Source organism: Hippichthys cyanospilos, chromosome 18 (genome assembly GCF_059441005.1).
Source record: "Hippichthys cyanospilos isolate Australia breed blue-spotted pipefish chromosome 18, RoL_Hcya_1.0, whole genome shotgun sequence".
Classification (NCBI taxonomy): domain Eukaryota; kingdom Metazoa; phylum Chordata; class Actinopteri; order Syngnathiformes; family Syngnathidae; genus Hippichthys; species Hippichthys cyanospilos.
In genome coordinates this window covers 7022115-7036306 of record NC_142386.1, presented here as the reverse complement: position 1 = coordinate 7036306, position 14192 = coordinate 7022115, and the positions used below count along the sequence as shown (strand labels likewise).

At 43.9% G+C, this 14192-nt stretch overlaps 1 protein-coding gene across 2 annotated transcripts in view; it reads right to left on the bottom strand.

Moving 5' to 3' along the window:
- Positions 1-1812: 1812 nt before the first annotated feature.
- Positions 1813-14192, bottom strand: part of sipa1 (signal-induced proliferation-associated 1) — a 28797-nt gene continuing 16417 nt past the window's right edge. For both annotated transcript variants that reach the window (XM_088440490.1, XM_088440491.1), the window contains 12 exons: positions 13609-13783; positions 13386-13489; positions 13144-13301; positions 11975-12581; positions 11088-11362; positions 10666-11019; positions 9744-9870; positions 9530-9656; positions 8159-8257; positions 7341-7401; positions 6875-6953; positions 1813-5787 (listed from right to left, as the gene is read on the bottom strand). In XM_088440490.1, the coding sequence (XP_088296616.1) occupies positions 5644-5787; positions 6875-6953; positions 7341-7401; positions 8159-8257; positions 9530-9656; positions 9744-9870; positions 10666-11019; positions 11088-11362; positions 11975-12581; positions 13144-13301; positions 13386-13489; positions 13609-13783 (2310 nt within the window). In that variant the 3' untranslated portion in view covers positions 1813-5643. The remainder of the gene's footprint in view (positions 5788-6874; positions 6954-7340; positions 7402-8158; positions 8258-9529; positions 9657-9743; positions 9871-10665; positions 11020-11087; positions 11363-11974; positions 12582-13143; positions 13302-13385; positions 13490-13608; positions 13784-14192) is intronic.

The window sequence follows — 14192 nt, the reverse complement described above, 5'->3', positions numbered from 1 at the left end:
AAAAAAAATATATATATATACATGCATAAAATGGGGCCCCAATAGCTGCTTTATTTGGATTATTATGCATGTTATGCTTCAGAGGTTTTTCATTGCTGATTGGCAACACCTGTCCACAAGCGTTGCCAATCAACAGTGCCCCCTTGTGGTAAAATGACGCAATTCACGGTCAACGACAATGCACTAATTCTAATTTTGGTTCAGATTTAGAAAAAAATAGAAAGCATTTTATGCCCTTTTTTTTCCGGCAGTAAACAGCATGCAAGAAAGTGGATGCTGTACAAAATGTAAACATCATGTCTATATTTACAGCCGTGTCAAACTGCCTCAGCTTCGCGCGTGCGCGCGTGACGCCGCGGTTCCCTGTGAAGACTTGGTGATGTGCTTCAGCCCCAAATAAAGACATGGGCCTTCGCATTGTCGTCGTCATAAGTCTTGCCAATGTCAGCGCAGGGAGGGGAAAATATTTTCCTTTGGCTGTTGTTTAAAAGAAGAGTTACATGTATTGCTGCAATGCTTGTTACGCCTGGCTCATACCGTAGTGAACATGACGGCAAATTCACAGTATTATAAGGCACTTTAACAAGTATGCGTCACTTTTGAAAGTCGTCAGATGATGAGCATGGCAAGAAGTACGTACTTCTTTTGTTGCACATTGTTTGTTGCACTTGGGTTGTCTTTCAAATGTAATGTTTTCCCATATGATTTATTTTCACACGCAATTAAATAATAACGGCTTTCTGTCAAACGTCATCGTTTAGGATTCTTCCATGTGTTGGGCTGGTCGATGGCACAGTATCCCACCGGACAAGATCCGCAGTCGAATCCATCTCCTCATTCAGAACAACCATTTTTAAGATTTCCGGTTAGAAATATTACTTGATCAAGTCACCAATGTGATATCTTTATAAAGCGAAACAGTCTATCATCAAGTTTTTTTCACCACTGCTCAGAGGGGGAATTGCGTTCTTTTATTTCTAAACAATTGCACTAATAATTTGAAGACTTTTTGCACATTTAAAGCTTTAGGGATGTATAGCTCTACAGCAGTGGTTCTCAAATGGGGGTGCGGGTACTTCAGGGGGTACTCGAGATAAATCAAACCAACATGCAAAAAGTCTTCAAATTATTAATTTAATTAAATGTTTCAGGAAAATATAAGTTCATTAAACAAATGTTATGTTCAGAAGGTTATTTAATTTCATTATTTTTAAAAGCATGATTCTCCCCCATGCTAGAATGGCTCGACCCTACATGTCACGTGCCACTTGTTACCTGTCAAGTTCTTTTTTTTTTTTTTTTTTTTGTGAACACATCTCTACTTTGATCCCAAAAGAGGACACTATAAGTTTAATATTTTTCTATGGACAAATATTTCTTTTTGAGAACAGGTCTTACATTTTATATTGATTATTTTTTGTAGACAAATATGTATTAATAATGAACCTATTTGTTTTTGATAACCGATCTTTCCTATGATCAAAAGAGAACATTTTATGTTGATTATTTTTCGTGGACAAACACAAATGAAGTTTGAAGGGTTCTAACGTTTAAGTCAAACAGTGATGGCATGTTTTAAGGTTGTTTTTTTAACCCCCAAAATGCTTTGCACTGGTTCAGGGGTACATCACTGAAAAAAGGTTGAGAACCACTGCTGTACAGTATATAAACTTACTTAAGTATTTTCAACTAGCTAGCCTCACGGGCCGTGTCAAATGTTGAATTAATCCTACGGGCCACTGAAAAATGAATGGCGGACCGCAAATGGCCCCCAGTTTGGATATCTCGGCGCATTCATGTCAAGCCTTCATGTCATGTTAAGCACCCTTTGCCACTTTTATTCAGGTTTAGAAATCATATATTTGTCTGATTGCTTCACTTACAAGCCTCAGCTGAGACCAAAATCATCGTCATCGGAAATGGGTTTCGGTCTCCGAGCAGATGCAAAATCAGATGTTATGACCTTGATCTGCAAGAAAGCTCAAGTTGACGCAACCAAGGGAAATGAGAAAAGTGAGCTGGCTTAACATACAATTTCATTACAATTTCAGGTAGGCACAAAGTCAAGAGAAGTCCCGCTTTGACCTTCCTGTCCGGACCTTGCTCGTTAAGGCGTACCTAATGGTGTTTTTTTTAAGACCTTGTGGAAACTAGAGCGCCGGTTTTACGGATATGCTTTCATCATTGCCGGCTCCCTGTTGTAAAGTCGCAATTCAGGGGCAAGCCAAGAGCACTTTGCAACTCCGCCCGTTCACATTTTTCTTCCTTCCCTCGGGTTTCAAGCGCTACAATAAAATCCACGTTTGCATGGTTAATAAGTGACATTTCGACGCACACACATACACAAACAGAGAGGGGAAGTCACATTCTCATGCTTCACCGACCTTTTACAATCTCAACAACAATACGAGACACGCTTAACTCATTCAATCCCAAAGACGTATTTTTACATTTTTCAAGAGCAGACATTCAATCCCAGGTATTAAATTTTTTGTCATGTGTTTGGCGAGATGGTCCAAATATGGCTAGCACTATACAAATTAAGAACAAAGAAAGTAATTTGTTACTTTACCAATCAATTACTCTCAGATTAATGTCCTTTACTACTAAAGTACTAAAGGAATTGATTACTTATGTACTAAAGCAATGGATTACTTTTCAAACACCTTAGCTGGCTTTGTTTTCGTGTTACACTTATATTACTGTGTTATGTTTCAACGGCAGTGTAACTGTAGAAGTAGACGTTGTGTTAACTAAGAGTAAATACAAAAACTGAACAAAGAATTAGTGTGAGTGCAGTGTGCCAGAGTGCAGCCAGTAGACCAGCGTTTGATGAATGACAGATCAGAAAAAAATAAGTCAAATGTCGCGGTCTAGTGGTGGCGGAAGATGGGGCAAAAATACAGCGACGGCTTGACGAAGCGACAATTACAATTTTATCTGGCTTGAAAAAAATGACGGACCGACGGTGACAGAAAGGGGGCGGGGCTCTGACGAACGTCGGCCCAGCAAAAAATGAAAGTTGCTCACCTCTGCCTAAGAACCTAAACGCCTGAAGAAAAAAATGAAAAAAGTGCCCGTTATTAAATGTCTAGACCCTTAAAACGTAAAACTACATCTTTGGGATTTGAATGAGGAAAACGTGCCTTCTCACACCAATAGTTGGGTCTGGAGGCTTCAGCGTGTCCACCAGATGACGTCTGTACAACAGGAGCTGTACAAAGCATCCTCACGTACGGCTAATAAAGATAAGATTCATCATTTCATCTGTATATACTGTATCTTCATATGCTGGTACCAGGTATTCACAGTGACTCGAAAATAACCTCACAAGAGAAAGTTTGTACACAAAACAAGAGTCTGAGCGGATGTTCGAAACGCGAGTGAGAGATGAAAGAAGGGTCTCCATCCGGGAGGAACGCTTGGAGAGCTGCCTGGGCGTTTGTTGGCACTAAGGAGAAGCAGTCGGTCTATTTCCAAAAACATCTTGTTCAGGGTGCTTCCACAAAAAAAAAGGTGAGGTAATATATAGGGAAGAGCAAAGGCAGGAAAAATCACATCCAATATGTGCCTCTGTCCAGTGCTGATTTGACCAAAAAAGTGCAAGAATGATTCCAGAACACATAAAAAAATAAAAAAAAAATTGGAAGATCACCTCTCACTGTTACCACTCAAAAGCCAGCCAACAGTCACAAAACATTTGTCAAAGCCATATTGTGAATTTTCTAGTGTGACGCCATGTTCTCGACTAAGAGGTGTTTGATTTGACACCTAACGCGATAAAAGCTGCCGTTTTGGTGTGGCCAGGCCAGTAGGAGGAGAACTTCTACAGTATGGCTGCTACAACTTTTCAGTGAGGTTCCAGGAAAACAAGCTTCTTTCCTGCCACTGTGTATCTTCAAGGGTGCTAGCGGCCCCGTTTCAGTGCACGTACACATAGAGGCTCATCTTGTTTTTCCTCCTTTTTTCCCTTTTCGTGAAGGGAGCGTCCCTTCCAAAAACTTGAGTACAGTACTACTAAGAAGCAGGGGTTGGCATTCTTACATATGCGGCCTTGGAGTTGCCTACAGAGGCTTGGAACTGACCTCTTGTATATTTTTTTCTAACACTGTCTTTTTAAGACCTTCCACACGAGAATCAAACACATCTTCACATCTACGTGGTACGCACATGCCACACACACACACACATCCATACGAACGTACTTGCAAAGCTGAGCTAAAACCACAAATTTTTCATCATAATGCTATAGGGGGCGCTCATCAGCACCCTGGGAAAAATTTGTCCCGTTTTGAAGCATTTAGCCTACTAGTACGTTGAGACGCATTTGCACCTTCCTTTAACTGGGCTTTCATTGTACTCGTAAATACATTCAAATGTATCGCAAACCAAAAAGTTTCAAATGTACTTGAGAGCTAAATGCTAAAAATATTGCATTTTTCGCAATAATGCTATAGGGTATGCTCGTCAAGACCCCTGTGTGTCAAACTCGAGGCCCGGGGGCCAGATTTGGCTCGCCACAGAAATTTATGTGGCCCGTGAAATGCTAATTATAGCTTTAAATTTCTGGCAAAAATACTATATTTGCAAGTTGTCTTCAACTTAATTTTTTTTTTTTGTCACCAATACTCCTTTTGAACAGTTTTTTTTGTACTTGTGATAGTCGTGCTTCAAATTTATTTGACTTCACAGTCACAATGGCCCTCCAACAGAAACTAGAACTACAATGTGGCCCACAAATGCTCTGTTTTTAACAATCGGCCTGCAAGTACATTTTGAGATATTTTCAAACATACATGCAAATAAGTTGTAAGCTAAATGCTTAAAACAGCATTTTTCTTCATAATGCTACGGAGTCTACTCGTCAAAAGCCTACGACTGCGTTTTTCATTCAGCCAACAAGTACGATCGGACGTTTTTAAATATGTACCTTCAAACTTTTTCAAATACGTTCTAGCATACTTTCAAACAAATTCAAAGGGAATTGCAAGTACGTTCGAAAGATTTTGCCAGTGAAAAATGTTCACTTTGGCTGCCAGCGTAGAGCGAACCGTTTTGACTGTGGCCGACGTATTTGAACGTCATTCAAACGTATTGATAGTCATTCAAATGTGCCGAAAAGACACTTGAACGGGGTATTGACCGTGCAATTTTGCATTACAGCCATTTAACAAGCTCAGCAACAATGAGAATTGAATTATTTGTTCAGAAAACGCCGCTAGTAGATGCTGGCTGATCATTTCTCAATCTGCCCCAACGCCTGCGGTACGTTTAAATGAGTTTGCCGACGGGTTCAAATGACTTTGCGGCGCATTCAAACAAGGCCCGGTCCAAAACAGTTGACTCCACTTTGGTAGTGGCACGCTCGCGTAAAGCGGGAACTCGAAACGGAAGGGCCGAGCAGCCCGGCTTATCGAGTAGTTGAAGCAAAGTACAGTAAGAGATGCACACGAGAGCTCGCTCGGGTTTAGCGCGCTAACAGCAGCCGCACGCTTGTAAAGGAACGTCATGACTTTTGGGAGTCGATTTGCATACGCCTCAACCGGCAGGCGGGCAGGTCCAGCTGTCACCGGGGGGGCCGGTCAGGTGTGCGCGCGCGCTCCACGCGGCTGCGCAGATTGTTATTGGCGGCGGCGGCGAGCGCTAACAGGGTTTGTTGACGTTGCACAGAAGCTCGGTGACTTTGATGAGGCGGGCCACCGTGCTCTGCGACTCTTCCTGCAGCCGCTGGTTGTTCTGCCGCAGGCTCTGCACCTCGGCCTGCAGCGCCGCCTTGTCCTCCTTCTCCTGGAAGGCACGGGCACACAAACAAAAACAAAAGGCCGTCTCTCAGATGGCTGCGTGTGGCACCGACCAAACGGCGAGGGAGCCGGGAGCTACGGCGTGCGTGCGTGCCCGCAAGACGTCAAAAGTGAAACAACAAAGGTCAAACTTTGCTGAAACAAAACACGGACTAGCACTATTTTCTAGCCGTAGTTTTCCGTCATGACATATTACAAATAATACCCATACAGCACTGCATGGTACTGTGAAGTATCTGATATTTTCATTAACGTGTTGGTCGATATATCAAATACAGTTCTAAACATGATGGATGGAGAGGACGGCCATTAACTCATTCAATCCCAAAGACACATTTTTGGTTTGCTTTTTTCCTCGGTCCATACAGGTACTTTGTTATACAGATGTTCCCCCCCCCCCCCCAAAATATTGAAAATGTTAAACCGCGGTTAAAACTGCTTTCATCGGCTGCCAATCGTTCCATCGAAATGACAACTGTTCAAATGAACCGTAGCCAAGCGGTGTCACCCATGAGTCAAAATGGAAGAGTCACAGTTGCTGTCCCAGTCAAGAACTTTTATAAATAACTTTCCATATAAATTATAGTGAGAAATAAAAGTTTTGTACACACACATACAGTAGACACACATTCTGTACAGTATCGACAATTCTTAATAAAGCAAGGCAACCTTGTGTTTCAAAGTATTTCCGTCAAGCAGCAGTTTGCTGGGGGGCAAAAGTCCATTGTGAATATTCTGGCTCAACACAAGACAACTTTCCACACAATTTTCTACGTGAACAAAACATGACGAGATTCAACCAAAGATCAAAATGAAATAGTGATTACAGTTTTGAGCGGTATTTAAATTACAACAGGAGTGGCAGCAGATTCATCCAAGCACAGAACATTTGACAGTACTAGTGTAAAACAAACAAACAAACAAAAAAACACAACAGTGTATTGAATCTCAGTAGTAAAAGGTGCATTGGCCTTCAACACGTAAACCAGACGCGAGCACTTTGCTCCCACCTGCTGACTCTCCTGTGCAATTAAGTGGAAATGCAAATGCGGCCTAGATGAAAATCAAAGCACCTTTTGCAGGTCATCCTGCAGCTTCTTCAGCATGGCCTCCAGCTGGGACACTTTCTCCTCCAGGTGGCCTGGAGAGTCACTGCAGCACAAACACGCCAGGTTAGGGATGGCCCAGCAACGTTTGCGAATTTGCATACTTGCCCTTTTTTTCTTTTAACCCATTGTCCGTTATTGGTTAAAGATGGTCTCGTTTTTCTTACTTTTTCGTGTTGTGTTTAGGTTTGACTTAATCATCAAGTTTTCTCCGCTTGTCTTGTTTTGATGGCGCTCCTTCGATGCACCGCGTGCACTTTCAAATGTCAAAAGTGTGTTTCCGCTTCTCTCCCGGCGTACTCGGCAAAGTCTACTTTTCTATTACAATTAGCAACATGCAAGCTCCACACAGTTAGGCCGGAGCCGAAATATTTTCTAAAATGGCAACGGTTGAATGAGCGTAACATCAAGAACCGATACGATTTCTACCTACCTCTCCTTTGTGTTCAGCTTGCCGTCCGTCTCAGCACCCGATTGATCTCCAGCTTTACGATCTGTCACAAGAGGAACATTTGATGCTACCGAACTAAAATAGCATCCATCAAGGTATTTTTTTTTTTGTACAGTATGTGTGTGCTGGAGGCTATCACAGCAGACTAAGAGAGATGCATCAGCATTCCGCCTACTATAATGTCATTTATTTCACCGGCAACGTAAAAACTAAATGAATTGAGGATTGCCTTTGTGACATTTTGTTGCCTGTTTTTCCGACGTCATTAGTGTCAGAAAATGGCCGCCATCGACTTTGAAATAAAGCAGCCTAACTGAATTCCGAGAGCGATGTACTGACCCAGATCACTCATGATCAAATTATTCGATGCTTGCTTTTAACCCTTGTGCAGTATTTTGTCCTTTGCGCTTTACATCAAAGGCATTTCACAAAGAAACGACATTGAAAGAAGGCGCCGGGGAGCTGAAATTTCACCCAAACGGTGACAACATGTCCAAGTCCAAAATGGCGCCACCACTGAGTTATTACACTACCATCCATTGGCTAAAATACTGCGTGAATGATGTGCAAGAAAATGATCCAAAAATGATCAATACAATGGGTTAACTAAATATAATGCCACACTTATTTCTCTTCACAATATGTTCAAGGGAAGTACCTAGCGTAATGGTTGGCAAGTTTTTCTGGTTGGATGCATGTGCATTCCATTCTTTTTTTAATGTTTTTTGATGATGATGTCCTTCTCCCCGTCTGATGATTATTTGGCATTCACATCATTGCACGCTTAAATAGTTGCTCACCCTCGCGTGACAGAGCCTCCAGGATGCTGCGGCACGCTGTGGCCAGGTCGGCGATGGACTGCCACTCTTCTTCGGTGGAATCCGTGGTCTCGGAGAGAACTGAGAGCAAGGTTTCCATATCAGCGTGGCCGCGGCATCAAACACTTTAATCACATGCATCTGGGCCAATAGAACACCGCGACAGCATTTTTTTTTTTTTTTGTTACAGACGCTTTCATTTTGACTTGAAAGTTTTTGGAGGAAAAATAAATAAAAGCCACCACAGTGTGGCGCTGCTGTGTTAATGCTGAACAGATTCAGCTCGGCCCTTCTGCAGATGTTTTAGGCTGAATGTAGGGCAAATCTTCCCTTAGTGTAAATGCAAAATGAGGATTTTAATCATCGAGTCAGTTGTTGACAGTTGTTAGGTACAATATAGCCGATCCTAATTGCCACATTTGATAAGGTGACCAGAGGGCAAAAATAATCCCCCACCCCCGACACACACACACACAATGATCATAAATCTGCAGTGGCTGTCCACTCACGGCTGTTAAATGGTGAGGTGGAGGCACAGCAGATGGTATTAGGAGTGTGTCTTGAACTAAAACTCCACCCCTCCCACCACCCATCTGTCCCCCTTTTTATCCCGGTCCTGGCAGGGGGTGGCAGCAGAGCGAGGGCTGATATTAGATTAGCGGAAAAAGGGGGCAGGATGCATGAGAGGACAGGAGGGAGGACAAAGGGATGCAGAGGGATGATGGTGAAAAGAGCGCTTGAACACAAAAAGGAGAAGGGGGGAGGAAAAGGCGTTCCAGGCACAAAGCAAATAGAAATGATTGCTAATTGTTTCATCTGGCCATCACTGGAGCAGCTTTGCGCAGGGTCATCATATGAAAAAAACGCCTCATTCAACTTCAGTTCAGGGCCCAAACGCCAGCCCAATTTTCCCTTTTTCCCCTCAAACACAACGATGTTTAAGCCATTCATTTCCAAAAACGTTTTGACTGTTAAATCCAAACATCCAATTCCAGGTACTTCGGTTTTTTTTCTTGTTCCATTTTTCTTTTCAAGCGTTTGGCTAAAGGAGGGCCTAAAAATGGACGGCACCAAACAAGCTCAGTACTAAAGTCATCAATAAATTTAGGTAATGAAGTTTTAAAGTAATCCGTTACTTTATCCAATAAAATAATCGATAAAGCAATTACCTAAAGTCATTGATAATACAGTACTTGTTGCCCAAAGTAATCAGTTACTTCAATCCTTTAGTATCTCAATTAATCAATAGCTTTATGTAATAAGGCATTGGAGTAATTGATTACTTTAGCGCATTTAGACAATGTTGTGCGCAAACACTGTGTGAGTGCGCATTCCATGCTTTCAAAGTCTTACTCTTGGTGATGGAGTTGTGAAGACTTAAGGCTCTTGAGTTCCTCTCAGCTCGGTCACACGACAACCTGGAGGAGGAGAGAGACGATTCGCTCGCTGAAGCTTTGTCGTCCCCAAAATCCGCAATGAACTGAAAAAAACATGAGGGCAAAGATGAAAAAAAAAAAAAAACATAGCAGGAGACAGTATTGATGAACCTTCTATGGCTCCAAGTCACCTGTTCCTCCTCCAGGGCGAATTTGGGCTTGACCGCCAATATTAAATCGGGCGTGGCATCTCTCAGCTCGCCCACATTCTCGTAGATGTGGCGGTCTTCTTTCAAGGACACGTTGTCATAAATGTGTCTGCCAGACAAAGATGAAGGATGAGAGGAGAAAACAGAAGAACGACAACAGAAAATATATCCGCTGTTATGGCTTGGTGACGTTTGTGTCCGTGGCATGGTAAACATCACAGATGGACACAATTTTAAGTAACAAGTAACCACACTATTCAACCACAAAAGATGTATGTTGTCTCAAAAAAGATTTGACATACCAATAAGTGGATTCATTTCAACCTAACAATTTGCTGGGTTATGGTTAGGGATTAAAAGAAAAGCACAAAAAAAACACAAAAAGTTAGGTGAAATTGACCAAAATATTGTATCGGTCCTTTTTGACACATTATTGGGTTATTTTCAACCTAAAGGTTTTTACGGTGTATGCGTAAGAAGTTTCAACAAAACTAAAAATTGGATTTTTTTTTTTTAATTAAAATTTGTTGCCAATGTTTTCCCTTTACTGAAAATGAATAATCAACATGTCGGATAAAAAAAAGTTGGGTGATAAATAACCCAATCAAATTCATTTTGAAAAAAAAAAACAAACTTTTGGGGTTGACCTATTTTTAGGGGGTTGTTTTGAGCAAAACTAACTTAAATGTTGGGTGGTTCTTTTACGGACCCACAATTAGGTTTTTCTTTCAACCCAACTATATTTAGAGTAAAATGAATCCATATCGGCCCAAAAAGAAAAAAAAAAAAGTCCATTTATATAAAACATGTTTTAAAGTTGTGTTTACAATCGGAAGCATTTTTTGCAATTCATCATGCCATGCTGAAGAGCTTTGTGTTTTTCCAAATTGCTCGAAAGACTCACCCCTCCGAGGTATGGCTGTAAGATGAATGCCTCTCTAAAGAAAAAGTGCGCGTGAGTGGCGAGCCCTCCTGGTCCCGATTGGACGATTGGTCCTGCAGGGAAGTGGCCCGCAACAAGGGCAGGCAGGGCGGCACCGGGAGCGAGTCTGCAACGCTTGTCTCGCGCGGGCCTTGATGCTCTTCCGCCAGATCCCGTTCTGCGTCCGCCTCGCCGACGCTCTCCGCCTCGGGCCGCCGGTCCGCCGTCCGCTCCTCTTCCTCCCGCTCATCGAGCACCCAGGCCTCGGCGGACTGATCCTCGCCAGGCTTACACTCCGCGTCCTTGATGGCTTTCTGGTACAGCTCGGAGAAGCTCCTAAAGAACACAAAGAAATACATCGCTCCAATCATAAGCTCCCCGGTCCGCCGTGCAGGTTCTCCCACCTTCGCGGTTTCCCGTTCTCGTCGGGCGGGATGACGGTGATGTGGATCTTGTGCGCCGTGCGGAGAAGCCCGGTCCTCTCGTCGGCGCTGAGGTGGACCAAGGGGTGGCCGCACAGGCGCACCACGCGGGCCCACAACTGCAAGCCGCCGCTCTCGGCGTAGCAGAAGCGCTGCAGCTCCGTCACGAAGCCCTCCTCGTTCATCAGGAAGCCCGGCTGGCCCACCCCGTCGCGTAGCGGGGTGACCTCCAGGGCTTCGCAGCCCCGGGTGACCAACTGCGGGGGAGAGCAACACCCAGACGTTCGTGGGCAAACGTAGCACCGGCATACACGTCGCAAAGCTGTTCTCGACTGAAATGCAGATTGGATAGCGAGACTGATGAGAAGTCATAGTAGTGGTCATTACCGGATGGGATTAGCAGCTAATAAGAAAGGATGAATTTCATCATTTTTTCTTTTCTTTGTTTCAATGCCACCCAAACGACTAAAAGGAAAAAAATATGGGAACTGGGCGCAAGGCACCCTTCAGCAAAAATCGTTTTGTGCAGGACACCATTTCACCTTGAAAATGCAACAACTTAACATTTAACTGCATATTCAAGGGATACTTTACTCATTTAGCCATTCCAGCAGTATAATGTTAAGCTTTTGTCTGTAAATAATTTGAAAGGAATTGTGTAAACTCGGATGGTGATATGGGTACATATACACATATACAAAAAAAGTGTAAATATGAGCTTTACACTGCTGGGCATGGCTAAATGAGAAGAGCGTCCTTGTAAATGGCTGCAGAAATGGCACGGTCCTACGGCTTCACAGTCATGCCAATCGTGTGAGCGCATTCAAGCGTTCCACAGCGCGTAAACATATAGGGTGGCGCTGACCCACCTCCAGCCTCTGCACCACCTCCTTTAAATCCTCCGCCTGGCTCTCCATCACGCTGATGGACACCGAGTGGCCGCGCTCATAGAAGATGTCCAAGCAGGGACGGCCGTCTTGAGTTTGGGCTAGCGCCTTCCAGCCGATGACGTCGCGGCAGGAGCAATTGAAGACCACCCTGCGCGTGCGCCTCTCAATGAGCACCACCAACTCGGCCGAGATGCCCAGCAAGCAGGGCAGCTCGCGCTCCCCCGCCTCGCCTTCCTCCCGCCCATCCGCCGTCACGGCCCACACGAGCGCCCCGGCGCTGTGCAGCTCCGCCCCCTTGGCGCCCTTCAGCTTGTCCTTGCGCTTGCCTCCTAGCGAGAGCAGCGGGAACTTGGTGGACGAGTCGATGGGCGTCGTGGTCACGTAGTTTTCCGCTAAATCCTTCAGGTATTCTTGCCGCGTGCGGGTGGCCATGGAGCGGAACTTTTCCGACTTTTCCGCGGCGTTCTCGGCGTTGACCGCCTTGGCCAGTAGGAAGTCTCGGAAGGCCGGCGAGCGGGGGAAGAGAGCGCCCTTGGGGAAGAGCGGCCCAAATAATGGGATGTCTTTAGAGCGTGTCACTGCCACCCTGAGAGAGAAGGGGGTGAAAAATGAGGGAGGGGGGCACACATTAGCATCAGGATTGACTTTTTTTTTAATTAATTTAAAGGACCGCATGCAGTTATATTAATCAGTGAAAATATGGTGGCACCAGATTTAGCAAGTCGCTAATTTCCATCTGTAGTCCATACATACAACCAGAAGGACCACTACAGAACTACACATTCATATCATGTAAATCATAAACAGAGTCTAAAAAATACATTCCTATTATAAAGTGTAGGGAATAAAGCACCCAGTGTGCACATACAAAGTGCTGGGTAGAGAGCGCTATTGATTGTCTTCTATATACACACTCTAAAAACATATTCCCAATATAAAATGTGGGGTATAGTGCACCTGGTGTGCATACATATATAGCGCTACAAAGAAAGTGCTATTTATTTTTATTTTATATGCATAATCTAAAAATGATGTTCCTCTTATAAAAGTGGCAGAAATAGCAGCTAGCAACTGTCTGATCAACCAAACAAAATTAGCAATCAAACAAGTGGAGTGAGGCAAACGATTGTCAAGGCGTGACATCAGACCTGTAATAGGTGCCGTCTGTGCAGGGCTCATGAACTTGAACAATGATGAAGACGTGCTGGAAGTGAGAGCGGATGGACTTTGGCGTGAAGGGCAAGGCGCCCGGCTCCTGGAACACGATGGTTACGATGTCGTTGCCGATGTGGCGTTTCCTTAGCAACTAAAAAGAGACCAATTAGGATCGTTAGTCAAAGATGGCTGCATTTGAAAATTTAATCCACACTAATAGAATTTTTAATTTGACCTGTTGAGTGTTGTTGGCCGTGTAGGGCAGCATGGTGGACACATGGAACATAATCTCATAGTCCTGGTAGCGCGTGTAGAGGGAATGTGTCCCCGTCGAGTCAGCTGGAAAAAGCACATGTCACGCAAAGAAGTCGTAACGTCACTTTTTCATCTGCGTGGAAATTTTGCAGACGGGAGTCCAACGATGTGGTTTAGTCCCAACTGCGAGCGTTCTCACTCACTCTTGTTGTCCAGCTGAGCTCGGTATTTCTCCCAGCCCTTCAGTCGCACGCGCTCGCCCAAAAGATCCAGAAACTCCTCGAACGCCGGCCCGGAACTCTCGTTGTTGTACATATCCTCCTCGGAGCTTTGGCCCGCTCGACAGTACATGATCCCGACCTTTCGCTGAAAATTTAGCTAGGGAGCGAGACGAAAAAAAAAAGGGGGAAAGCTTTTAGATAAACGTGATCGCTGAGACCACTACGACTTCACCTCTTTTTACTTGGGACGGGCAGACATGAAAATAAGTAAGAAATCGTAATTAGATGAAAATACTTTTCTGGTAACAAGCGCACCAATGATTATGCATTTTGATGGAAGTGTACCACTAACCCATCAGCGAAACATTTGGTAGGGCCGACCAATCGATCGGCTAGCCAATTAAATGGGCTGATTGCCCAAATGGCCGATAGTTGTTGATTATTTTAACTTTGTTACCTTCATGTCCATTAGCCACTTACAGCAGTTGTAAACAAAGTAACACTGTCATCAAAAATCCATTCCATAACCTTGTACCATTAAAAAAAAAAAAAGAATTGAGCTGGAT